The 26,943-nt window shown below is 41.2% G+C and overlaps 1 protein-coding gene and 2 long non-coding RNA genes across 11 annotated transcripts in view; 1 reads left to right on the top strand and 2 right to left on the bottom strand.

Annotated features, from left to right (window-relative positions):
• Window positions 1–316: 316 nt before the first annotated feature.
• LOC309349054 lies at window positions 317–9,214 on the bottom strand. Of its 3 annotated transcripts, XR_014159635.1 has the most exons (5): window positions 9,090–9,214; window positions 4,632–8,176; window positions 2,735–4,556; window positions 1,605–1,906; window positions 317–1,159 (listed from the first exon to the last, which is right to left on the bottom strand). It is a non-coding gene; the product is annotated as an uncharacterized lncRNA (long non-coding RNA). The 3 variants fall into 3 exon arrangements; XR_014159634.1 differs by having other exon boundaries at window positions 2,735–8,176; XR_014159636.1 differs by lacking the exon at window positions 4,632–8,176 and having other exon boundaries at window positions 2,735–3,186; window positions 9,090–9,202.
• A 4,628-nt stretch (window positions 9,215–13,842) lies between these two features.
• Window positions 13,843–22,575, bottom strand: TCF24 (transcription factor 24; the record flags this gene model as incomplete). Of its 5 annotated transcripts, none has more annotated exons than XM_081874828.1 (5): window positions 22,449–22,567; window positions 21,976–22,042; window positions 19,189–19,295; window positions 16,162–16,547; window positions 13,843–13,956 (listed from the first exon to the last, which is right to left on the bottom strand). In XM_081874828.1, the coding sequence occupies exons 3-5, from the start codon at window positions 19,253–19,255 to the stop codon at window positions 13,843–13,845; spliced, it is 567 nt and encodes a 188-aa protein (XP_081730954.1). In that variant the 5' UTR covers window positions 19,256–19,295; window positions 21,976–22,042; window positions 22,449–22,567. The 5 variants fall into 5 exon arrangements, with proteins under 5 accessions (XP_081730954.1, XP_081730958.1, XP_081730955.1 ...); XM_081874832.1 differs by lacking the exon at window positions 19,189–19,295 and adding an exon at window positions 17,703–17,779; XM_081874829.1 differs by lacking the exon at window positions 22,449–22,567 and adding an exon at window positions 22,131–22,438.
• Window positions 22,576–22,717: 142 nt separating this feature from the next.
• Window positions 22,718–26,943, top strand: part of LOC309349069 — a 23,906-nt gene continuing 19,680 nt past the window's right edge. For 2 of the 3 annotated variants that reach the window (XR_014159661.1, XR_014159662.1), the window contains exon 1: window positions 22,718–22,824. This is a non-coding gene — a long non-coding RNA (uncharacterized lncRNA). The other variant, XR_014159663.1, reaches the window with a different exon arrangement.

Below are 26,943 nucleotides of genomic sequence, written 5' to 3'. Positions count from 1 at the left end.
TTTGTCTTACATACATTTTGAGAGTCAGCAAAACTGATTTTCTCATTGTCACATTATAACACTGGAAATATGGAGGAAGCAATGCTTGGTCACAGAATTGTACTATTTCAGACATTGCTTTTCCTTTCTAGTCTTGCATTTCTCAGGGCGGGGAGGAACAGAGGAAGAAAACATTTTCCATTTTGTGAAAAGGGATGTATGACCTTGGTTCCTGTTATAGCCTCCCAAGTTTCATGAAAGAATAAGAGCAGCTTTTACTATGAATGTCTTAAATGGAGTGTAGTTCAACTCACTATTGCTATATAGACTATGTGGGAAAATAGTCTCTTAAATATATTATTATTACTATTATTAATATTTTTTCTATTTATTACCCACTCTTCACTAAGGTTCCAGGGCAGGTTATGGCATTAAAAACAACATTAAGAACATAATAAAACAATGAAAGGGTTTTCAATATCATGAATAACAATGTTATGGTTACTTTCTTTGGGTATGTCCCACGGGTGTAGACTTGTTCACACTTCCACTTGTCACATTGCTTTCCACTCTATACCACTGAATCGGAGCAAACATCAATCAGGTTTTCTGGGGAAAGTGGTGGGGCAAATGGAAAATCTCTTGGGTCCATGCTTTGTAGTCAAGGAACAAGCAGCAGCATGGATGAGCCCTAACACTTTGTTCTCAATTAGGGGGGGAAAGATGGTTGCATATAAGGCATACCTTAGAACATCAAATATAAAATATTTGTGGTTTAAGGACTGAATGAACATCAGTTTTCTAAATTTCAAAAGTTACTGAATTTCAAGCATTACTGTCAACTGCATCTAGCAGGAAAAGAATGTTGAATTTGATGGGCCTTTGGCCTGATCCAGCAGAGCTGCTCTTATGCCTTCAGTATTCAGACAGAATGGCTCCCTTTCATAATTTAATCTTCTTAGCTTCATCTCAAAAATTTCTTATTACAATGAAATAAAATTTCTTTTTCATATAACATTTGCAAAACACTCAAGTTTGGTTTCTTATACATGGATTACAGGTTTAGTGAACAACTACCTCAAACTTGCAAGCAGCACTTTCATGGTTGAAAACGATTTGACAATCTGGTCTCATTTCTGAATACATCCGAATTCAGGAAGGCACACAATGAAAACATCCACTGCAATAAAAACAATTGACATAACTTTATAATGTTCTAAGTAATTATGTTACTTGGGCCATTTAAAGCTTTACTGGCATCTCAGAATTAGGAAATACACATCAGTATAAATTCAGATGGGTAAACGGCAAAAGGAAATCATCACTGTGCCAGCAATGCAATTTTTAATATCTATACAATGGAAAACATAACTTCCTAAACTAAACTATTTCCATGGCTTTGTAATTGCTTGCAGAATGAACCCTCCAATTTTTTTTTTTTCAAAAGCAGGGAACAAGAAAAGTCATATACATAACAATCTGAGGTTGTATGAAGTGTCATCAACCTCCCAACAATGTTTACTGAAAAGGAATATTGTACAAGTAAATTTAAACTTAAAATATGGGTCTATTAAAAACTAGTTTTACTAAAGCACTTAGTTAAAATTTTAAAGAGTAACACTTACCATTATCCATACTTTAGGGGTCAACAGGGCATCTTGACAGACCTAAACTAACAGAATAATAAGACATTTATAGATAACCAGCTGAAAATACTATTTTAAAAATGTCAACTATGTAACTAATTGTTTGGCTTGTACAAAAGTTGTCTTTTATCTCAAATATATACAAACGGGGTCCGTTCCAGAGGCCCGGCCGTATTCCGAAAATTCCGTAACTGGAGGACTGCTTCTGGGTTTGCTGCAGCCGTAACCCAAAGATTCCGGAACCTGGAGGTTACGCAACAAGTCATCATGCTAGTCGTCCCCTGCAAAAGAATAATTTTATCATTGAAAAGTAATTTTCACAGATCCTTGAATTTGTGAAGCACGCGGGGGGGGGGGGGATTCTTGCCCATGGAAATGGTACATTATACCAAATGCATAATCATGGTTGGGTGTTTTAGAAATATTTTAGGTCACAATCAGCACAGATGCAAGGAGCTTATGGACTGTTTACAACCTTGACCCTGTATTTGTTGTTCCAAATTTCCATAGCTGCATGCAAGCACACAAAAGTTAGAAACTAGTACTAGCTCTGTCCCAATCTGTAGGGATTTGAGGCTATTGAGGTTAACAGGGATAACTTTTTAGGTGTACTGTGGTACCTCAGGCTAAGTACTTGATTCGTTCCAGAGGTCCATACTTAACCTGAAACTGTTCTTAACCTGAAGCACCATTTTAGCTAATGGGGCCTCCTGCTGCCACGCCACCGGAGCCCGATTTCTGTTCTCATCCTGAAGCAAAGTTATTAACCTGAAGCACTATTTCTGGGTTAGCGGAGTCTGTAACCTGAAGCGTATGTAACCTGAGGTACCACTGTACCTTGAATCAACTGTTGTCCGATAACAGAACACATGACTAAACTTACCCCACAAATTTATCACTCACACTTGAGATCTTGAATTTTCATGAGATGCTACAGCCTAAGGCAGCAGTATGAAGTGGAGAGCAAGTCTTTTTGTAGGTAAAACTGCTGTAAGGTGCAACCAAGATCCAGACTTCGCCCTCTTAGGACTCCTAAGCCAACAATATTACAGTGGTACCTCAGTTCTTAACCCGAGGTACCACTGTTTTCGTAATTTGAATCAACTTACCTTTTATGATTTGCGTAGTTTTGGTTTTCCCCGCAGAATATTTTCGTGCAATGGCAGAGTCCGGGAACATGTCAGCTACACACTTTTTGAAGTCGTCGCAGAAGGTGAAAGAAATGTTGTGTTTGGCACACAGCATGGCCATTTTAACCTCTGCATTTCTGACCTGGTCAGCCTCTGTGGTATTCCTAGTCACAAATGTGGACATCGTCGGGGCATGTTTCTGTGCCTCTAGCCCGCGCTTGTGCTTGGCCGATTTTTTATGCTGAGTGACATCGGTCCTTCCCCCATGGGAGACACTAAAACTGCAACTGCAAATTGTGCAGAAAGCATGACCATGCCCCACTCTGCTCTTCTTCAAGAAGCTAAATTCCTTTTCCCATTTCTCACGATACTTGCACAGCCTCTTTGCTTTTTTCGAAGGAATGTCTTCTCCTCCACCTCCATCCATCTTTCTTTGTTTGAAAAAGAAGAAAAGCAACACATCAGAGTAGCCACACATGCAATTTGCAAAGTGATTGCTCTCCTGTAGCAATCCTACCTCCTCCACATTCATATGTGGAATTGACTGGAGTAACACATGACTGGAAAGGTTTGCAGTTCCAGAAACATAGGTGTGCACTGCCTCAAAATAAAAAGAAGTGAACAAAAGAAGACTCACTGGGGGGGCATTGCTGAAAAAATGTCAACTTTGTAACCAGAGGTTCAACTGAATAGAATCTGAATCACATGCTCCACAAGGCCTATGCAGCCTCAACTTAAGATGGCTCCCTGGCCTGGCTTTGCAGCAGCACGTGCAACAAAATGGCATCCAGCGTTCAAAACCCCCCTCAGCTTGCATTAACTAGCCACCCACCCACCCGGCAGTGACAGCCTCCCCCCCTCGCCATGAGATCTCCGCCCGCCATTTTAGTCAACTAGCTCCTTTCCTTTTCCCCACAGCAGTCAATCAAAGGTGCCTCCAAAACAAATCCAAAAGCCCCCCCTCCCATGAGATCGCCACCCGCCACTGTACTCAACCAGCCGCTCCTTCTCTTTTCCCCATGTGCCCCCGCTCCAGACAGACCTTATCCCCGGCAAGAGTGAGTGCGCCATCGATGTATCCATCCAACTTCGAGCACAGGTACGTTCCGAGCCCCTCCAAGCCAAAGGCCCAAAGGTAGAAAGCCCAGCCAGCAGCCAAACGAAGCCTCAAGCGGTGGTTCCCACAGCGCAGCGACCCAGCAAAGGGATACAGCAGCAAGGAAACCACACCACTGGGAAGCGCTGAAGCAAAGGCGAGTCCCCAGGCAATGCAGCCGATTTTATCGGCACAAGGCATGCAAGCTCCGCCCCCCAGTCGTTCTCAGACTCCTTATTGGTGAGCAACACAGCTGAGCAACGCAGCTGAGGAGCCTCCCTGGCCAGCAGGGGGAGAGAGGAGCTGCTTCCTTTGAAATCTGGGAAATTACGTGATATCTAACAATCCAGGATAGCAGCGGGAAATGGCGCTGGAATAAGGGAATTTCCTGCAAAAAAAAAGTGAAGGTTGACAGCTATGCTCCTTTCATCCATGGAATGCTTTTGATCCAGTACAGGGATCACACTGGCAGGCAGGAGCAACTTTTGCACATTTCCCTACTCCTTTCCACAAACTTCTCTCCCTCCCAGACTGTTTTGGAGGGTCCCCCAATCTTCCAAAGTAGATTTTTAGAAGGAGTAACGGGGATTAGCAAAGGTTGTCTGTCTCCACCACATCCTATTAATGCAAACTCCACTAGGTGGATACTCCCAATGGCAGAAGCAAAATCTGGATCCAAGCCAATATGTCTGTTATCCTCAACAGCTGTTGCCTTCAAAGCATATTGCTACTTCCCATACAAAGCATTTTGCCAAAGTCTACTCAACCTTTCAGACATACATTGGCTGTGATGTGGCTACTGCCATTCATGAACACAAACTGCAAGGCAATTCATCTATCCATTTCCTCTCATTAATTAAAGAGCAGAGAAGAGCACATGGTACTAATATAGGAATCTACCTGTACCAAATGTTGGTTTGCTGGTCCCCTGAAAGTTACCAGTACTCATTCTTAAGCTTGGAATTGAGTTGCTCTAGGAAAGGGTAGCTATGCCTAAGTTCACCCAATCCGTAGATGCTAAAGTAAGTTGCTTTAAATTGTTAATATATTTTCTCAGTTTTGTGTGCTTTCATTACAAAGAAAGCTCATATATGCAGTATTCTTAAGGGTTCATGTTGTTATACCTTGTTGGTTGAAACAACAATGGAATCCCAGACAAATTACTCTGAAGCTACTGGGCGTAAACATAACAGTAGATTCCATTGGTAGAAAATCGTGAGAGGAACTGCGAAGGCCATTAGATCCCAGTTCCAAAAATCATTATGGGGTGGTGTCTCCTTGCAAAGTTAAAAGATTTTATAGAAACACCATGTTTCCAAAGAGTTTTGTTTTGTTTGTTTTTTAGTTTATGTTACCTGGCAAGTATAAAAATGAACTAAAATTTCAGGATTAAAGTGAACTTTGCTTTGGGACTCCAACTATGTGAACAAGCACAACATATTCCCTACAGGCTCAGTTCAATCTGAAAGCTGAGTATATGGTATTTCCTAGTACCATCAAGCCAAAAATAGATTGCTACACAGTGAAGAGGTCATGGGTCAGGGCCATAAGACAACTCTCTAACCAATTTCCCCACTGACAAAGAGGCAATTTATCATTATAGCTTGGACATTCAGCTGATGCTACTGATTTATGAAGACATCAGCTCTAGTAATGATCTTCAGCTGTCTAATTCATCATCATTCAAACAACTTGGCAGCCTGGAAATAACTCAAAATAATCAATACTAGAAGTACATTTTCCCCATTGTATTTTCAACAGACCAACTAATTAAAATATAGGTCAATTCCAGAAAAATTATACAAAGGAAAAGAGGGCCTCACAATGCCATAGTTAATGTACCTCCACTTTCAAATATATATAGATATCAGCTGCATGCACACACACTACTTGTGCATTTGTGTATAATGCAGAGTTTTCCAAACTTTTCATGTTGGTGGCACAATTTTTAGACATGCATCATAGCACGACACAGTAATTCAGTTTTACTAGCAAACCAGAGGTTAAACTAACCCCTTCTAAGAGATTCGGATACATACATAAATTGTTGTGGGGACACAACATCTCATGAAAACGTTTCATTTGTATTTTTAAAAATATATGATTTGTAAGATAACAACATACATTTCCAAGATTGTTGTCATTTATGTGTAACAACATGTAAATATGTGAAAAAATTTTTAAAACTGAATAAAACCAGTAACTACTTACCATTTTAATGAGATGTATGAGATTAGTAGGATGAACATAGTTTTGAATATTTGGTGGAATATTAGATAGACACTCACATTTCATCATCATACATTTTTAAAATTCCACGTTTCAGTGTCTTAAAGTTTGTCATTGTTGAAAAGGATACTTTACAAATGTACATAGTAAAAAATTGCAGAAGAATATTTAACACTTTTTTACCTATTTGGATGAATTTTTGAAACATGAATGCAAAAACTGTGCAAGTCACCTTCTCATACATCATTAACAGATTTCAATAATTTTAGCTAATTCTTCTTCAATAAGTGAAAAGTTTCTCCTTGCAGTTTAAAGAAATGGAATTCTGATCTAATCATAGTCGTGGATTTCAACACTTGGGAAGTAATGATGAACTTTCTCTCTGAGCAATGTTAAATGGTCAGCAATTAGTGAGCTGATATCACATTTTAGCTTGCACTCAGAAGTTTTGGGAAACATTTCATAATTTCCTTCTTTCCCTTTCCTTTTCCAAATTGCTATTTTGTCTCTCATAGAACAAATTGTATCTACCACTGTTAATATATTTTCTCCTTTTTCTTGCATACTGGTATTCATTTTATTCAAATGTTCAAATATGTCAGCAAGATATGCCAATTTTGCACACCAAAGTTGTTTTGAATGAGATCACAGAATTCCTTTTGCTGATTTTCCTCAAAAAGTTTAAGCATCATTTCCCTCAATTCGTATACAAGACAAAGCACTTGACCTCCTGACAGCCAACAAATGTCTGTGTGTAGTAGAAGCTTTTGAAAACCTGCCCCCATTTCTTCACAAATATGAGCAAATAATCTTGATTCAAGATGTCTACTTTTAATGTAAATGACCATTTGAACCACTTTGTCCATAACTTTTCTTAATTCATTTCCAGTAGTGTGCAACTAGTGCTTCGTGATGTAAAAAGCAACAATATATTTTTATTCTTTCTTTGCTAAAGCTATAAAACCCTGTGTTGAACCAACCATTGAGAGTGTGCCATCTGTACATATTCCTACACAATTTAACCACTGCAAATTACTTTCCTTCATGAAGCAATCTAAAGTTTTAAATATATATTCACCTCTAGTTCTTATTGGGAGTTCTAGGCAGCAGAAGAATTGCTCAATAATTCTGTCAGTATGGATGAAACGTATAAAAATAAATAATTGTGCTACTGACATCTGTTGATTTGTCTAATTGCGATGTAAAGATCATATTATTGTTTTGAAAAATATCCTTCATTTGCAGCTTAATGTTATCAGGTATGTCTTGAATACATCTTCCAATCATGTTATCTGCCAAAGGGATTTTATTAACTTCTTTTTCAAATTCTGGCCCAAACATTGTTCAAACAATAGCACAGCAAGATTCCTTTATGGTGGTTTCTGCAATAGTGTGTGGTTCCTTGTTTTTGGTAATCATTTGAGCTACCAAGTAACTTGCCTTTTGAGCTTTCTCTAACGTCTGCATTCTCCTTATGAGTGATGCAGACGGCTTCTTTATAGGTTTTGAAATCTCAATAAAGTATTCTACTGCTTTTTCTGACAAATGACTGTGTTTTGAGGTAAAATGACTTCAACTTGTTTGGTACCATACTTCCATTTGTAAGTATATCCCTACAAACGACACTGGGGAAAAGGATTGTTTTCATTACCAGAAAATGAACCCCCGTTTCATATACTGTAATCTTTACTGTATAAATGAGGCTTGGAATTTTTTCCTTTACACTTCTTACATACTAAAACAGACTGTTCAACAGTTGACTCTTGTATAGTTTCCTCTACAACTGCTATATTCTGTTCATTGTAAACGCCATCTTCACCAACGTTTCTTAATTAGAAACCTATCCATTTTAGGGAGTAAGTCAACTGCAATTTAAGTAATTAAACATGAAAATAGCAGCATCAGCACTTAAACTCCCTCAGAGCAGGTAGTGGTGGTCTCTGCAACAAGTACGAAGCCAAAGTGGTGGGATCCAGCAGCCAGTGAGGGTGGGTGGCAACTAGTCTTGGCTACTGCAGGGCACTTAGGAGACTTCTTCCATCCTGGGCCAGGGCCTCATGCTGGCCTGGCGCTGCACTGGCCCAGAGGCAGGAGGGCTGCAAGGGAAGAGGGAGGGCTAGCACCCAGCCCAGGCAGGCAGGCAGCACATGGTGGGGCGGGGCAAGCGAATGAGACGCCAATGGCTCCTTGGAAAGCATGGATCATCAGATCCGGGCACCTGAGGGCTCCTGACAAGCAGCCTCGACCAAAGAGGAGAGGAAAGCAGGCAGGCAGGCAGGCAGGCAGGGTGGGGAGGCTCCTGTGCAGCCTGGCAGCAGCTACTCAGCAGGCTGCCCGCTCCCTTTCCAGCCCCAGGGGGAGCTGTGAAACACCTACACACTGTGTCACAACAACAACATATTTGGGCAAGCTCTGGCATGACGTGTATTAAAAATCCTCTATTTTTCAAGTTACTACACGAGGAATATAGATAACATGGCAATAGCACGTTATGACAAAAACTGCTTTTAGATTAATGCAGTAGGGTCCATCTGCTAATGGAATAGACACTTTACCTTCATCTCCTTCCACTGGTTAGGTCGGGGGGGGGGCGGAAATAGAAGAGTGGTCTGGAGGCTCCAAAGAAGAGAGTGCCTAACCAGGCTTCCCAAAACAACCACTCATTCTCTAGTTCTGCCAGACGGCTATAAATTGCATTCCAGAAGTGGGCAAAGGTGCCCAGCCCCGACCAGTTATCTGGCGCGGGATCCTCGAAAAAAGGCATCCAGACCCACAACGGTTCCCCCACCCGCCGCCGCCTCGGCCTCCAGTTGAAGGCGGGAAGCTCCCCGCGCGCTCTACCCGCCACGAGTCCTGGCCTAGCTGAGTTCAAGGTACGTGCCGAGGAAGAGGGAGGAAACGCAGCCAGGCTAGTCGGCGCGAGCACCCCAAGCCGACCCCCCCCCCGCACTTTCGTCCAGGCAGCCCAAACCGCCGCCTCCCCTCCCCCCTCGCCCTCCAACTGCTTACCTGTTCTGCAGACCACGCGAAACCCCGCAGACCTCCGTAAGAAAGGAGCGCGAGGGTGGCCGGAACCGGAATTATAAGTCCATGGAGCACGTGACCAGCCCTCCCCCACCCAGCCACGCGCCTTTTGCGCAAGTTCTTTTCCGGGCGAGGTGGCCGGCAAGTTGGTTTCATTGATGAACTACACTTCCCATCAACCCCTTGACAGTTGGGCCTGGCTTGCTGAGGCTGACGGGAGTTGGAGTCCAACATTTCATCACCTTGGCTAACCCAAAAGGCAACAGGGCAAATGCCCTTTTTTTTTTTTTTGCCAGAGACGTACGAAAAAGTTTTTTTTTTTTCCGGAGGTGGGGGTGGGGGTGGGGAATCCTTGCTGATTGCTCGCCAGAGATTTGGGGTTTAGAATCTCGCACCCTCTCGCGGTGGAAGAAGAGATCAGCTATAGCTTTCCTCTGATTTCCAAAGTTGTGGCCGTAAAGACAAGAGTTTTTTTTTAAAAAAGTCTTGTGGCACCTTTAAGGCTAACGTCATGCCGTCCAACATTTCTCCGATGAAAATAGGGACATCCTATTCCATAATAATAATTTTACTGTTATACCCTACCCATCTGACTGGGTTGCCCCAGTCACTCTAGGCGGCTTCCAACATCTAAAAATAGAATAAAACTTTAAACATTTAAAAAACTTAACTTGCCTTCAGATGGCTTGGGGCTGGATAACTCCATACCCTCCAACATTTTTGCAATGAAAATAGGGACATCCTAAGGAAAAGCGGGACAATCAGAAACCGCGACGGGATTGTCTGGGAAAATCCAGGACTGTCCCTGGAAAACGGACACTTGGAGGGTCTGACACATTTATAACGGCATAACCTTTAATGGACTACCTTGTATTAATAAACGTGTTAAGACTTTAAGGGGCTACAAGACTGGTACCACACTTCCACGTCAGGGAAAAGTATGTGCTCTAATATGGGGTGCACCAAAGGTGGGCAAGTGCCCCCCATAAGGAGCTCTCCCGGGTCTCCCCCACCCCACTTGCCTTCCCCCTGGTGCTGGACTCTTGCCATTAATATATTAATGTTATTTTTCCTTCAGATATCTCAATACATAAGTATCTGAAGAAGTGTGCGTGCACACGAAAGCTCATACCAATAACAAACTTAGTTGGTCTCTTAAGGTGCTACTGGAAGATTTTTTTTATTTTGTTTCATTATGTAAAACACTCAACTTACCACCCCAAAAATATACTTTGCCATGGACATAGCCGTGAGGGGGCAGCCCCTCTAAATCAATAAAAATACATAGCTGAGGTTCTGCCCCCCCAACAAAAGGCCTCCCCCTCCCTAAAAATCCTGGCTACGCCCATGTACTTTGCACATTCCGTGCTCCCCCATAATTTTATCTGGTGCTGCTCCCACTCCATGGGGTGGCTTATTGTTTATATAGCAACCTCATTCGAGATACTGCTGTACAAGATTAAATAAAACAGATCCCTGCCAACGGAGCAGACAAAGGGAAACACACCCAAAATATAAATAAATAAAAACATACACATATATAATCAAAACATTAAAAATATTATATACAATGCGCTTTGGGTTCATGTTTATAAGCTGTAATTACAATAGTATACCCACTAGTTAAAACATTTTCGGTGTTAATATATTCTATGTCAATCTCCATTTGCTCCCTTAGAGACCACATGGAACAGAGCAGTCTTTGTGCAAAGTAAAGGCTTGGGGCAGATGGGAGGGGGACTCAAATGAAGAGAAAAATAAGATTGGGGGAGTCACATGAAGAAAAAAAAAAAGAGATTAAAGTCACGACTTGTTCCAAATTATGGATTGGTTAGCTATAAATGTATACGTTTTTATATGCCCACACGCCAAAAAATAATGAGGTGTGTATTCCAGATCATGAGACGCACATACATTTTGATGGAAGATGTTTCTGTGCAAACTGAGGAATGGGCCAGAATTACCCAGCACCAATGCACAGGAGATGCGCTTGTGCCATTATGCCTAGAAGGCCCACAGAAACAGCTCTCGTGAGGCTTTGGGGCTGGGATTGAATGGCAGGGGCAGGCTCCTTTTCTGATTTTAGTATGGGGGTGGAGGGAAAGTATGCTAGAAGTGAGGAGTCACCAGGGTTCAAGCATTTTAGGCCTTAGTCCTATGCACACATACCAACTAGAATAAGTCCCACTGAAATCAGGTATTCTGAGTAAAAATGCACAGCTCTTGCTTGAAATAACTGAATGATGTCACTAACAAAGGTTCAGTTACAGATAGGTAGCCGTGTTGGTCTGCCATAGTCAAAACAAAATAAAAAAAATCCTTCCAGTTGCACCTTAAAGACCAACTAAGTTAGTTCTTGGTATGAGCTTTCGTGTGCATGCGTGTATCTGAAGAAGTGTATCTGAAGAAGTGTGCATGCACACGAAAGCTCATACCAAGAACTAACTTAGTTGGTCTTTAAGGTGCTACTGGAAGGAATTTTTTTATTTTGTTTTGACTAACAAAGGTGTTCAGTTTTATAAAGTACTAGTGCTTAGAAAAGGTACTGTTAAATATGGGGAGGAATTATTCCTCTACAGAGACTGTGTGTCTGCAAGTCACATTTTTCACAGTTAAAGCATGGGAATGGTAGCTGGAATGGTTCCGGAATAAGCCATAGTGATGGCTGAGTCAAAGGCTAATCAGTTGTCATTATTATTATTTTAAAGAAAATCCTAATATTGTAAGACATGATAACATTCTTAACCCCTGTACCACAAAGAAATTTCCCAGATATTCCTCTTAAATGCATTTTATTTTATTTTTGGCTTCTTGTGGAACAGTTTCATTTCTTTGATTCTGACAAATCATAGCAGTTTTTAAAGTATTTAATATAAATATTAAAATTCTGTAAAATCATGTATAACATATACAATAAGAAAAGATAACTAGGTGAACCTCAGCTGCACTTATCTTATAACCTCTGTTGCTTACATGCTGCAAATATTTTAGCTGAACTAGCTGAGCATGCAAGCTCTGTTTTCTGGAATGAACATAAGCTATAAAACATGTACACATGTTGCAGTATAGAAGTACGGTAAGCTTTTCCCTCAAACATTAATGCAGTTCAGACCGTAAAGCAGAGATAAACACAAATAATAAATTATATTACAACACCCATAATATTGCTAGATTACATACACAAAGCTGCTTACATTGTGGTTTTGTTTTTGTTTACTGTAATGTTCTCACTTGACTATTAACACACATTCATTTTATCAGTGAAAAGAGGCAAATAAATTCATCTGAGAAAAGGCTCTTGAATAGCAGATGCTTCTAAAGGTCATTTGGACCTCTGCGGAAAAGCAACAAAGAGTCTTGTGGCACTTTAAATAGATATATTATAGCATACGTTTTTGTGGAAAAGAGCCCACTTCATCAACCACATTTGGTATTATCCTAATATGGCAGGTATTATACAGTGAAAATAATTGTAAACAGTAAGGTCAAATAGTAAAGAAACAAAAAAATACTATGCAGTGTAGAAACTTCATAGTGTAAAAAGTTTGCATTTTATGGTTAATTAATATTTGCAGCTTATTGAAATTATATTTTATTGCAGAAGCATCTTAATTCTACACACTTAAGATGCAACACAGAAATCCATATCCAAAGTTCATATAAACACAGATCTGCTTTTTAAGCTCCTTCTTTACAAGATCAGCCAAACTACACTGTAAACTCTATAGATGTTTTATAGAAACACACACACACACACACACACACACACACACAGGCTCATGCTGATCTATCAGTGGCCATTAACCACTATTTTCTTTTCTTTTCCTTCTCCTCCTGTGACGAGGCTACATTTTAATATTTTAATGTTCCATTATTTTAATGTTGTATTTTATTTTTGTTTTTAAGTTGTAATCTTTCTTCTTGTTTTTATTATTGTTTGTAAGCCGCTCTGAGCCCGGCCTTGGCTGGGGAGAGCGGGGTATAAATAAAAAATTATTATTATTATTATTACTGCAAAATAGATCCTCCATGCTCAGGAACCCTATGAATACCAGGTGTGGTCACAAACAATGGTGGAGGGCTGTTGCTTTGATGTCATGCTTGTGCACTTTGTGAGAGAATCTGTGCAGTCATTTTTGGAAACAGGACATTGGAATAGATGGATCGCTGATCCAGCAAAGCTCTGTTTAAGTTCTTAAAAGCTTGGATGCATGTGAACAGCCAAAAGAATGCACACCTGTGTTTCTTGAGGGATATGTTCAGAATGAATCCCTTCATTGAGATAGTCCATAATTCTTATGTTAATCACGAACCTTGTTGCTTTAATGCTTGCAAGTTGTCTATTATTTATAAGGGTCAGCTCACATGTTACATTCAGCCATTTCCTTCACAAATGGGATGGATTGCTTGTTGACTCAAATAATGTTACATTTGCCAGGAGTTCATGAAACTCAGTTGGTATCATGTGTACAACGCATGTACATTTTGCTATTTCAGAAATTGTGGAAGTTGTTTGCGGCAGGAGGACCATAATGCACTGCTCACACCAATAGACTGCTTCTGGACATAAAGAAAGCAACCTAAAGGAATGTGTGACTATCTTAAAATTCAGCTTGTCCACCTACTTCACATGATGCCAGATACAATTGGGAGGAGGGTCATATTTGCTGGAAGAAGTGTTTTAATTTAAATATATCCAGCATAATAAATACACAGCATTCAATATAAAAACATAGCTTTACATTTGTGAATTTTTTGAAGTTTCTCCTTGATTTGTGTTTTCTGTTTGCGCTGAGTGACTCAAAAACTGCCCTGTAGCTCCAATGTATAGCCTTGATCGCATTGGCCATTTCTAGAAGACAATGTATACAAAAGTACACAATAGATTAGTATTGCTTAGGTGTCATGCTTTCTGAAACAAAAGAGATGAATGAAACTACAGCCGTACCTTGGAAGTCGAACAGAATCAATTCTGGAAGTCTATTCGACTTCCAAAACGTTCAAAAACCAAAGTGTGGCTTCTGATAGGCTGCAGGAAGCTCCTGCAGCCCATCGGAAGCCACAGAAGCCCCAATGGACGTTCAATTTCCAAAAGAACGTTTGTAAACCAGAACACTCACTTCCGGGTTTTGACTGTTCGGGAGCCGATTTGTTCGGGAGCCAAGGCGTTTGAGATCCAAGGTACGACTGTATACTGAAAACACACACACCTGAGTGCAGGGATCTGTAGTTTACAGATCTGTGCCTTGAGAGTAGTAATCCACTGTGTTCAGTAGTGAATAAACTGAATGCCTCTTTCATCCCTCAGGGGATAAAAGGGGGAAGACCTGTGGGTTACAGTTATCAGGGATGTAAACTAGAGAGAGGGCAGGGCATGAGGCTTGCTGACGATTTGAGAGCCAGGCTCTGGCTATGGAAGGAAGGACCTGTTGGGGTGCCAATGCTGTGAGACCCTCCACCTAGGTTCAGGTTGTACATATGTGTAAATAAACCATATATCATAAAGATACCACAGTCTCCGCTGTGCCTCATTAGTCTAAAAGGAAACACAGATCCTGAGTTAAGGTGCACCTGCATTTTCTGGAGTTTCACACTGCTCATGGAGATTGGGGTGGCATGTTAGAATATGTATTTTTTAATGAGTAAGGGCCAATTTTATACCACTAGTGAATAGAATGAGTACAGGAAACAAATAAGTGAAGGGCTGCTTACAGTAATAGTTTGCCTGTTTTTCCTAATTACCAACCCTTTAAATTAGCAGTTTCCTGAACTAAGCCAAGAGGGAACTAGTTCAGGAAATTACTAATTAAAGAGCCAGTAGCCAGGAGGAGCAAGCACTCTTTAATGCAAAGTAAATGGGAGGCATTTTCTTGATTCCATTGAACTAAAAAGATGACTTCTTTCAGTTCTATCTGACGAAGAATTCTACTTCTCCTTTACATCTGCAGGTGTTGCCATACGTCTGGATTTTCCCATATCCGGAATACTGCTGTCAGCAGCAGTGTCCGGGTGGAAACCGGACAAATGTCCTGGAAAATTCGGGCGTATGGCAGCCCATGTTGGCGGTGCTGCTTTTGCCATTTTTCCATACAAATAGCTCAAAAATGGCTTTTTTGCAATTTTGTTCCAAAAGCCAACTTTGGGTAAAAAAAGCTCAACAACATTTCTTTCTGCTTGAAATATGGAAACCCTATTTCACTCCCTCTGAAGGAGCAGCCACACAGCTTAGGACGTCTGTATCCATTTCTGTTGCTTGAGGCTCAGGTGGCCTTGGTGGTGCTGAGGGCCTTGCAGCAGCTTGGCTGGTGGCCCAGCTGCATCACTCTCTGGACAGGGATATCCTAACTTCTGTCATCTATGCTTTGATAACCTCTAGGTTAGATTACTGCAGTGTCTTCTGCATAGGGCTGCCTCTGAAGTCAGTCTGGAAACTTCAGTTGGTGCAGAATTCAGCGGCCAGGTTGCTCACCAGGTTGAGCATAAAACGCCAATCCTGGCCTGACTGCGCTGCCTGCCAATTAGTTTCTGAGCCCAATTCAAAGTGCTGATTTTTACTTAAAAGTCTTAAATAGTGCAGGACTGCAATACCTCAAAGATCGCCTCTTCCCATCTGAACCGACCTGGACCCTGCAATAATCATCTGAGGCCCTTCTTTGTATGCCCCTCAAAAAAGCATCCAGAGGGTGGCAACATGAGAACGGGCCTTTTCTGTGGTAGCTCCCCATTTGAGGAAGACTCTCCCCCAAGGAGGCTTGCCTGGCACCATCAAAATACATCTGGTGCCAAGCAAAAACTTTCCTTTATATCCAGGCCGTTGGCCTTTAACCATCTGTGGCCTTTTAGATGTGGGCAGGATGTTTTAAATGCATTTCAATTTTCTCTTGGTTTTAATGGATGCATGTGGGACTTTTTGTCTGTCTGTTTGGTTGGAAGCTGATTTGGGTTGCCCTGGGCAAGATAAAGCAACTGACAAATTTAATAACAAATAACAAAAGCCTTCATGCTCTTACTTGATTCGGCCTAGTAAAAGAAAACCACTTTGTTTTGCATTGCTTACCTTAACTGGATGGAGATAGCCATCCCCTCTCAGCGTGCCCAAGCCCTCTCCGGGCAACTCTTCTTCATCCTGCAAGCTGCGGGTAAGGTGAGCAATGTAGGTAGTGGCCAGGAGCAGCACATCCAACTTGGAGAGCTTGGTGTCGGGTGGCACAGAGGGCAGGGTTCTCTGCAGCTCCAGAAAAGCATGACGCAGAGTCTGCACTCGGCTGCGCTCTCGGGCGGCATTTGCAGCTGCTGGCCTCCCCAAGGCTATTGCAGTTCGTTGACCAGCTGAAGAATCTGTGCCAGACACACTGGCTGGCAGAGAGCTGGAGTTAGAGCAGGGCACAGTGAGCTCCTTGCAGTTCTCCGGTACATTTCTATAGTCCATTGGTGGAGATGAACCTGCAGCCAACAACGACACTTATTTCCAAGTACTTCAGAGGATGATCAGAGTTACGTATTTTTAATGTTGTTATCATTACATCCTGACTCAATTTTTTTTTTTTTAGTATTACTGCAACACTTTGGACGTACAATTTGTTTTTCTCTTTTATCACTGTGTTTTCAGGGAACACAGCTCATAACAGCCAGTTCATTAAATCAGTATAGAACTGATTTTGTAACTCTTGAGTACAATCTGCATGGTTGGCCACTAGTTTTAGGCAGTGGTGTAGCGTGGGTTGGCAGCACCCGGGGCCATGTGGAGGAAGTATGGGTGGGAGGGAAACCTCCCACCTCCAAGTGTCCCTATTTTCCAGGGACATCCCTGATTTAGAGAAGCCATCCCAATTTCTGATTTGATTCCAGAATGTCCCGCTTTTCCTTAGGATGTCCCTATTTTCATTGTAGGAATGTTGGAGGGTATAGAGTTATTCAATCCCCGAGCCATCTGAAGGCAATCCAGTATAGGGATTTTTTAAATGTTTCATGTTTTATTATGTTTTTATATATGTTGGAAGCTGCCAAGAGTGCTGGGACAACCCAATAAGATGTGCGGGATATAAATAGTAAAATTATCATTATGGAATGGGATGTCCCTATTTTCACCGGAGAAATGTTGGAGGGTATGAGTATGCATGCACATTCAACTGCCTAATGGCATTCACATCACCCAGGAGATTGCAGCCGCAAAGATAAGAAGAGTTGTTCTATTGTCTGGAGAGGTCAATTCCTGGTTTGCATGGAGAAGTCATTTTCAACAGAGCCCAATGCCGGAATTGGGAATGTATTGAGGCAGCACGGGGTGTTGAAATTTTGTGTGCCTAACAATTTTGCGGCAACTGCTCCTGTGCCCCCGCCCTCACTATGTCACAGGTTTGGGTGAACTAGGCTAAACAAATCATCTGTATTAGAGTTTGCAGATCAGCAGAACCTTATGGAGCTATGCATAGCCAAGAACTGTGGTCATGTACAGAGTTCAGGCAGTTCTAAAAGACTTTCAGAAAACAGTGGCTGACCTGAGAGCAATAAAATAGGAGGCAATCAGAAGCAGGTAACTTTAAAAGTATACGTTTAGGCGGAACACCAGTCAAACTTACAAGTTTAGAATTTACTCACATGCTTAGAATTGCGTTCTCTGAACAGTGATCTCACTCAATGAATTAATTTCTGCTTTTGCACCAACATACTGTAACCTTAAACATTAAGAGTGCCCAATAAAGTTATCCACAGAAATGGCAGATATTTTGTTGACTGAGCTGAACAGCACATAGTACTCTTCCCCAAGTCAAATTGTGTAATGACAAAGGCTGGACAAGTTATTTTGGTACCCAACTCCCAAGGAAGAAGGTAACACATGCACCTCTCCTTGTAAGTAATTAAAATACAATAAAAATATTAAATAACTCAGAATTTTCTGCCCTTTCATAATATCCCAAATCTGAGACAGTTTCCTCACTCTGCCTAATGGTGGGGCCAGCATCACACAGCTTATATTGTATTTACTCAACAGATGGATTTCTCCTTAAAAAAAAAAACCACCCTAAAACTTCTAGTGAATATGTCTAGAGCCCAATTCTGCATTCTGTAAATAATATCTTATTATATTAAGTGTGAAAAATCAAATTACACAGAATCTGACTCTGCTACGTGGGTAATAAATGGGCTGTCCTTTTAGAATAAAAAAAAACCACTTCTTCCAGAGGTTAAATATTCATTCTTTCTTTTTGAATATTCCAGTAGAAATTAAACTTTAGTTCAATCTCCTCTTTCCTTTTAAAATATAAACATTTGGCAGAAAGATCCACACCCTATTTCCTCTGGGCTGGTGGATGCTGGGGATGGATTGCTCCCTAAGTATTTTGTTTTGTATTGTTTCACAAAAGATTCTGGTAATTAAATAACGAATGGCAATAAATTCTATTCGGCAAGGTTTTGATCTGAATGACCCCTATAACTTTGAAGAGAAATTGTTTTTATTCAACATAACTGAAATATCACCACTTTGGAAATGATTGGTAACAATAAAGTTACTTTTCTGATTGCATAAATGAGTGTTCAGATGATGTTATGTAACATGAAATACTGCTTGAAAATTCTGATTGAGAAGGATTGCAATTCAGGACCCTTAAAATAAAGTGCTTTTACTGAATATATGTTGCAGTAAACAAACTGAAAAGAGATGGTTTCTTGTCATTTCCAATTTACACTACTTTACAAATTAAAAAGGTAAAGGTACTCCTGACCATTAGGTCCAGTCGCAGATGACTCTGGGGTTGCGTGCTCATCTCGCTCTATAGGCCGAGGGAGCTGGCGTTTGTCCGCAGACAGCTTCCGGGGACCTTTTAATGTGTTTTTGTCAGGATAAAAGAGCAGATGATCCTAACAATGGTTTGCATCTGTGAATGAGATCCATTGGATTTCCCCTGTTTTGTAAACAGCACCTTGCCATTTGGCTGCATACTGTACCACTTGGGTACTCAAAACTAGGTGTGTGGCTCTTTCAGTCATGGCCATTGTGTACAATCATAGAAATACCTGGAATATCTATGTATATGTGTTCGCATATACACTGGCCAACATCCAAAGACTTCTAGGCACATACCTAAAATGCTTTTGCGCAAATGCTGAAGCTTTTGCCCATTTTCATTTCCTACCACAAAGCTTTGCATTGGAAGAAGGTCTGGAAGGTCTTCTGACCCGCAGGAGTTGCTTTTTGAAGCATGTATGCAAGAGGCCAAGATACAAAGGGGAGGATAAACAGTTTTGTGCTTCTGATTAGCTCTTTTGATTATATATACAGTTGTCTGCATGTACACACAACCAGCAAGCATACATTATTACAGAAATCAGAGGGACTACAGATCAGCTGTACTTCAGTCCCACAGATTTCATTGGCAACGAGTTTGAGGAAATTGTGCTCCTTGGACATGTATATATTATGTATTAAATCTAGTATATTTCTAGGAGTCTTATAAATTAGATCGATTTATCTATCTAGCTAGGATAGTAGCAAACCCAGGGACCAGTTTGCAAAAGGAAACCCAGACCTTAACAGGGCTGAATCAAGCTGTTCTGCTATCCCAGGCAAAAATTTATTTTGATGCTCAGTCTTGCACTTCATTGTATATAGTGTGTGATTGGGGTGGAAGGGTGTTTCTGCAGGGGTTTAACAGCAACTCATCAATGGGACATAGGGAAGGGGCTTCAAGTGGAAAAATGAATGGAGGGGGAGCGAGCCTAACATACATTCTATGCCTATGGTGAGAACAGGATCGGGACCGCTGGAAGAACTGTATTCCCATCTCAAAGGTTTCCCCTAGTTTCAGAATCTTTCCCTGTTCCATTCAAGTATTTTGCAAAAACTTAGGGTGATGAATGCGTCTGATTCTTATTTTTGTACTGTTGCAATTGTTAAGTTTTTTTAAAAACTGAATGCTGTCATTGCAGCAGACTGTCGTCAAAAACAACAAAACTACTGATATTATTATTATTATTTAACATTTAGTGCCTAATGTTTTCAAGGAGCTGAACAAGGTATCAAAAAACAACACAGCCCCTGCCATCAGGCTTACAATCTAAGGGACAGAATGCAAAAGGAAATAGGAAACATACACTGTAGGGAATGTCTAAAATCTAGTAGTGTGTAATTTTAATGTGTCTGCCAAAATGCTTTCCATGCAGAGGATCCCAGGTTTACTCCCTGACATCTCCAGGTAGGGCTGGGAATGTCTGTGGTCTGAAACCATGGAATGCTATTGCCTGTCAGGGTAGAAAATGCTGAATTATGTAGACCAATGGTTTGACTTGGTTTAAGGCAGTTTCCTGTGTTCCTGTTCACACAGAAAAATTTACAGGCACAGACTAATTTGCAGTTTCTGTGGTGACAGTTTTCCTCTTACAGTAGACAGAGAAAAATCACTTCTAAAAGAGGCACAGAAACTCCCATAAACATTATTTATACACATGTAGGGAAATAACTGATCAAAATCTACATGGGATATTTAGCGCATCATGTGTCACCTGCAGTTATAACCTATATGCATTTATTTTCCTTAGTGCAAATCTGCATCACTATCTTTTTAACATGATCCTAAAGATAGACTTGTAAGTAGTCAAGAGTGAAAACCAGTCAAGATGGTCCTCAGACTTCCAGTGGTGGAATTCCAAAATTAAGTGTATTCCTATAACCAATTTGGAAGGAATCAATGCATTTTAATTGCCTGTCATTTGTTTTAGTATGCCCCCAATATTTTCCCTTTCAGGTTTTAGCCCCTTTGCTTTTGATTTGTTTTGTCAATAGCTGTTTTTTTAAAATTAATTTGCCTGAATGCTCAGTAAATATTTGGTGCTCATTGAACTGCTATAGAATGTGTACATTTCCTTTTCTGGTCCAGCATTCCAACAAGCAAATTATATTAGTTAGCATCCAACAAATACATTGTAACTGAACAACTTACAACTCTTTTACACTTGAGGGATTTGAAAAATGTTTGATGATACAGAAGGATTCTAGGTAGTGCCTTATTGGGCTTTTAGGATCTCTTCAGACACCACTTTGGCTGTAACATCAGTTAACTGGGAGAAATGAACAGAGATGTTTAGGGAGTAATGAACAGTATTACTGCCACCTTCCCATTCTTAACATTTATTTGAACACAGAGTAGGGGAAAATCAGTAGGACTTATTAGCAAATAAATTCATCAATCCAAAATTTTATTATTTGGAAGTCTTATCTGAATGAGGCTTACAGCCAAGAAAGCACTAAATTTAGCATTGCCGCCTAACTGTTTTTATTACAAAAATTAAACCTAAAAGGATAAATCTAGTATGCAGCATTGTTTACTTAGGAGCATGCCCCGTTGAACTAAATTCCTGCTACTTATGAGCAGATGTTTATAGGACTGCAAGGGAAGAAAAAGTAGTGCAGAATTTCCCATTCAACGTTCTAGGTACAACAATTTCCCCAAGCATCAGTGTGATTTTCACTACTTTAACGGGCAGCCGGATGCAAATATGCCTTTCCCCACTCTCATTTTCTTGAGGCTTGAGGTCAATTTGCGGCTGATGTATGGCTTGATCCTCAATACACACAAATAACTTCTATTCTTAAGATCGGGGTGAAAGGTTCTGTAATACATTCCCATTATATATATATATATATATATATATATATATATATATACACACACTGTTTTTATTCAAACTGTTGGAACATCGAAAAGTATTCGTTCTTATACACCACATCTGTAACTCAAAATGCTTTCTTACAGCTACACATTTTGACTTTCCGGCACTGAAAAAACAGCAGCTGACTGATTTCGCATCCGAAAAGCCAGGAACTTCTAAGAGATCGAGATATTCCCTATTCCGAAAGCCCACAAATTCGCACCTTTCCTCAGTTGAGCCTAGAATAACTCCCGACACGAATCAATAGCAGCGAGACTTCGCTCACAATCCTGCAAGGAAACAAATATCACTTTCAATCCCTCCTGAGTATAATGGCAAGATGATTAGGGAGAGCTCGCCAGTCCAGTTTAAAATTACCTGCTTGTTGTTGAGCCTGCGGAGCTCGCCACGCTGAGCGAGCCCGCTTCCCTCGATTTGCAGGGTAACCTTTATTCCCAGGGAAGTTACTGAGGCAACTTCCAAGAGAACATGTTCAGAAAGCAAACAGACCACCAAGATGCACCTCTAAAGCAGCACTTTTTGGGGAAACCGTTTCGGGCTTGATTTCCCAATGACTGGGTTCTAACAATAAATGAGACTGCACGCAAATGCAGAACCAGAGGAAATATAACAAAACAGCACAATTGTCCGCTATTGAGATAGAAAGAGCAGAAAGTTACCCAGGAAAGCACTCACTTAGTCTTCTGGGGTGAGCACCCGGGGCAGAGAGGCGCCTGGCCGGCCAGTAGCGATGTAGTCCAGGCTGGGAGTGGAGAAGCGCGTCTCTCTTATAGACTTCCGAGGGGCTCCTCCGCCTCCTGCTGCTGCTGCTGCTGCTCCTCCTTCTCTCGCATCGCCCCCTGTCCTTCCTGGCGAGCTCGACCTCTTTCCCCTGCAGGGGGCCGAGGCGCCTTCCGACCGAGAGCGGGGCTGCTGCTGCCTAGCGGCAAGGCAGCGGCCTCACCTTCCTCCTCCTCCACCCGGTCTCTCCTCCCGCTGAACAGGCGCAGCTCTCATCTGAGCCACAGGAGTTTCTTAGGACACATGGTCCTGCCTGGCATCCATCTTCAAGGTTTGGTCTGACGCCAGCTGAGGGCGCATGGGCATGGGCAGAGTGCAGTCCTCTTCGAGTCAATAGAAGTGAGTGGGTCTCTGGCAGTGTCTCAGCCAGGCAAGTTTGAGGCAAGGGCACCTCTGATTTTGGTCAGTTATGCCTGGCGTAACTGAAACTACTGAAGGTAATGGGGCCCTTTATATGTCCAGCTGTCCTTTGTCAACAACAAATTGTCACTGTTTTTTGTGTTGAATATATGGTAATTTATAGACCTAATAGGTATCGAAAGCCATTTGCACATGCAGAATGTAGGCACCCTATATATAGAAATGAGCAAACCAGTGATACTTTAGGGAGCAGGCTAGCAGGCAGGGCCCATTACTTACATCACAGGAGCCTACACAACACAAAACACTGTTGCTGTATGTAGGTTTTAGTTTATTTGTTTTTTATCTTATATTTTGGAAATGTACATCCAGCTTTTTTCCCCTTTAATTTTTTTTGGGGCCCCCAAGAGAGTGGGGCCCTAAGCTATAGCTTGTTTAGCTTATATGTAAAGCCGACACTGGGCCCAACCACGTTATTTGAAGAAGGGAGTGGTGAATCAAGCTGCTGCATGAGCAGGAAAAAATCTGGAGGTCTGCTAATTATTCTTCCTCCCTGCCCTACGGGGGTGCCCCCAAAATAAAAAAACCACAGCTAACTGAGGTTCTGCCCCCACCAACAAAAGGCCTGCCACCCTAATGAAAGGCCTGACTACGTCCATTAGGCCTCTGCTTGCATCTCCCCCCGCAGATGAAAGATGAAAGTATTAGTTCCTCAAGCTCTGGATGGCTGTTTGGTTTTAAAACATGCACAACATGCCTACTGTCAGTGTTCTACAAAGTTTTATCACAGTTAGAAGTTTAGCGTAAAAACTGTTAATGCTGTCAGGCAAAAGAGCATGAGACAATCTGCCCTGGATGAGAGGAGTGGCCCATCTAGTTCAGCTTCCTGTTCTCAAACTGGCCAGCCAGAGGAAACAACACAAGCAGAAAGAACATGGAGCACAAACACAGCACTCTCGCAACTCAGCAACTGGTATTCAGAGGAACATTGCATTTGACAGTGGAGAAAGTGCATAGCCATTGTGGCTAGTAGCAACTGATAGCCTTATCCTTCATGAATTTGTCTAACTCTCTTTTAAAGCTATGCATGCAGTGATCTGAGGTTGCCTGCCCTGTAGTAATCAGCAGGATTAGCGCTCAACTCATTTTCTTGCAAGTGAGACACCTAGAACTTAATTGATTATGATCACAGCCTTTATGGGCCAAAACCTAGTGGTCCAATCCTATATGCAGTGGCACACAATGGTGCTTTCTAATTTATCCTACACACTCGCAATAACCAAAGTAGAAAGCAAAAGACAAAGCCAGGCAGTGCTGTAGGATTTCACAGTGTGGATGAGACAGTTGTAGCAGGAAGAAAGTTCAGATTCATTAGGCACTGGGGCAGAAATTAATACCCCATTTTATTACAAAATCTATGTACCACTCAGTTTCGGCACCTCTCAGGTGGGCACCATTGCCATTATAAGAGAACAAGGGAGGCATTCGTGTTGAGTTCTGGCACCTCTTTTTTCCTAGAAAAATAGCACTGCTCAGGACCATTGATTTCAGTGGGTCTACTCTGAGTAAATATTAGTTGGCTATCTAAATAGAACCTTAGTTGGTAACCTGATCACTGCATTTGTGACCAGTTAAGATTTCTTAATCTTCTTTAAGGGAAGTCAAAGGTAGGGCACATTATAGCAGTCTAGTCTGGAGATTACCATAGTGCACATTGCGGTGGCCACATCATCTCTGAAAGAAGCTGTAGTTGGCAAATCAGAGCAGAAAACACATCCTGAGAACTGGGATACTGAACTGGAGTACGCATCCAACAGAATTGCTGAATATATGATGAATCACCAGAGCAAAACTGCTAAACACGTGACTGAGAATCAACAGAAGTCAGTTATTAAAATCTGAATTAAGGGCGTTTAAGTCTCATCAATTTCAATGGGAAAGCCAATTTTACACTTAAATCTCTCGTGTTGAAATCAGTGGGGTTTTGAAGTCCTTGAGTTTCACTGGTTTGTGTTCTTTATGTGGAAACAAGATATAAATATTTCCTTGAAAACAGCTAAAGAAATAGAGCTCAGGATGGCTGCCCGACTGATTAAACACACTTTTCTGCATTAAATTAGCTGGCGATTAAATTCTTTGGAGATTTTTATTTACCCTGCTCTCACCTTTCCCTCCAACTCCTAGCTTTAAATTAGGGCTGGGGACAAGCTGCTTTGATATGAAATCCAAAGGATTGTTTCAGCATAAAACCCAAAGCTGGCCCTGAGCCAAGTTTCCAAGCCACAGACCACAAGATGCGAACGGACGCTCTCAACAAACCATTAGCCGGTACCTTATCTCACTCTCCTCAAGGAAATAGTTGCAAGCTCTGTGAATTAATCATCTTTCCATTAGAAGCCTGGGAGGCGTTTGCACGATTGAAAGCAAGGCCTATATTCTCTAGGTACAAACGTTGAAATTGTTCTTTATGAAAATTGTTTGGGTTAGGATAAAGTAACCGTTTTGCTCGAGGGGAGTAATTTAAACGTTGGGCTCGGAGGTTAAACAATCTTTTCATAAGTTCCTTTTTTCTTTTCTTTTACTCCCATTATTCTTTTTCAGAATTTGCCAGTATTGACCTTTGCCAAAGAGTAGAAAGTCACGGCTCTTCATATTTTCCAATAACCTTTCCCACAATTAATAAACAATGATATTTTAAGCCTAGATAAATAAGATAGCAACTCATTTAAGTTGCCATGTAGAGAAAAGCATCACATTAAAATAGCCAGCATTAAGGTAATTTTAATTTTATAGTTTTATCATTTGTAGTTAACTGCAGTGGTGCAGTTTAGGCTCCAAAACTTAATGGTCTTTCAGCGGCCTCCTCTTCCTTCAAAATCTGGGAAGATTGGGGCCCTGGAATTCTGACCCAAAATCTTACCCTCATGGTACAGCTAAATAGCTGTGCCATGTGCATGTTTGTGTGTAGGTAGTAACTTGCTATATGCTATCCACCAAACATCACTAGTGCTTTAAACAGCTTTTCACGCTGGGTTGTATTCAGTGTAGTGCTAAGAATTTCTCCTTGCACAATGGAATGTCCTCGCCTTTCGTCCCCATGCATGCCCCCTAAATCTGTTCTGGGCATGCCCGAAACCCTCCAGGGCAGATTTGGGGATGGTGTGGGGTATGGGTATGAGGAGGTGGGGTAAAATCCCCTTGCAGGGGGAGAAGGGGCAAAACTGGATCTTTTCAATTAAAACCATTTCTCCCAAAACATCAATCCCCACCCCATCACCCATTTGAGAAGTTTTTTTGCAGGTAGGAATACAAAAATAGGAGAATCTGTTGGGTTTTCCATACATTCACCTATAGCCCTTATTAGGGAGACTGATGTATAACAGATTTTCCATATGTTTGGGGCAAGTGTGTGTGGAGCGCAATACCACAGAATATGAAGACTGTGGGCCATGCTCTAGTAACGACAGTACTAATTCTATGTGCTTTTGGCATCCCCACAGAAGCACACTGTGGGGCAAATCACATTTAAAATTTAAAATCTATTTGTAATACAGCATATGGGCTTGCTTTACATTGAAAGAAGGGAGGAAAAGTCTGCCCAAGTCCCTAGTCATGCCTGGAGTAGATTTCTAAAACCCTCTTGATATCCAATAATATTATAAAAGTAGACAGACTTACTTCATTAGTAGGGTGGACACTGAGATGGCCAATATTAGTTTTTACAACTATATCAATTTGAATATATACACATATTTAGAGATGGTCCCATTATTGTTCCAGATTTTGATATCTGGTTGCTTCCACCTGGCCTAACTCCATATGATAAATCCAGATTTCAGAACAAGAGATAGAATTCTGTGTATGCCCCATTACCTTACTCTAAGTATATAATTTTAAACATTTATTTTATTGACACCCTCCTCCATCCACACACACACAATTTAGTGATTGCACAATGGTGACAATGTCTCAATCAAAACTAACAGGAAATTTAAAAACAACTACCTGCGCTGCTGAAGCCCAAAATATT

This window comes from Podarcis erhardii, assembly GCF_964252035.2.
Source record: "Podarcis erhardii genome assembly, chromosome: 8".
Taxonomy (NCBI): Eukaryota; Metazoa; Chordata; class Lepidosauria; order Squamata; family Lacertidae; genus Podarcis; species Podarcis erhardii.
The sequence above is the reverse complement of the archived record's forward strand: the minus strand, read 5'-3'. Positions and strand labels throughout refer to the sequence as shown.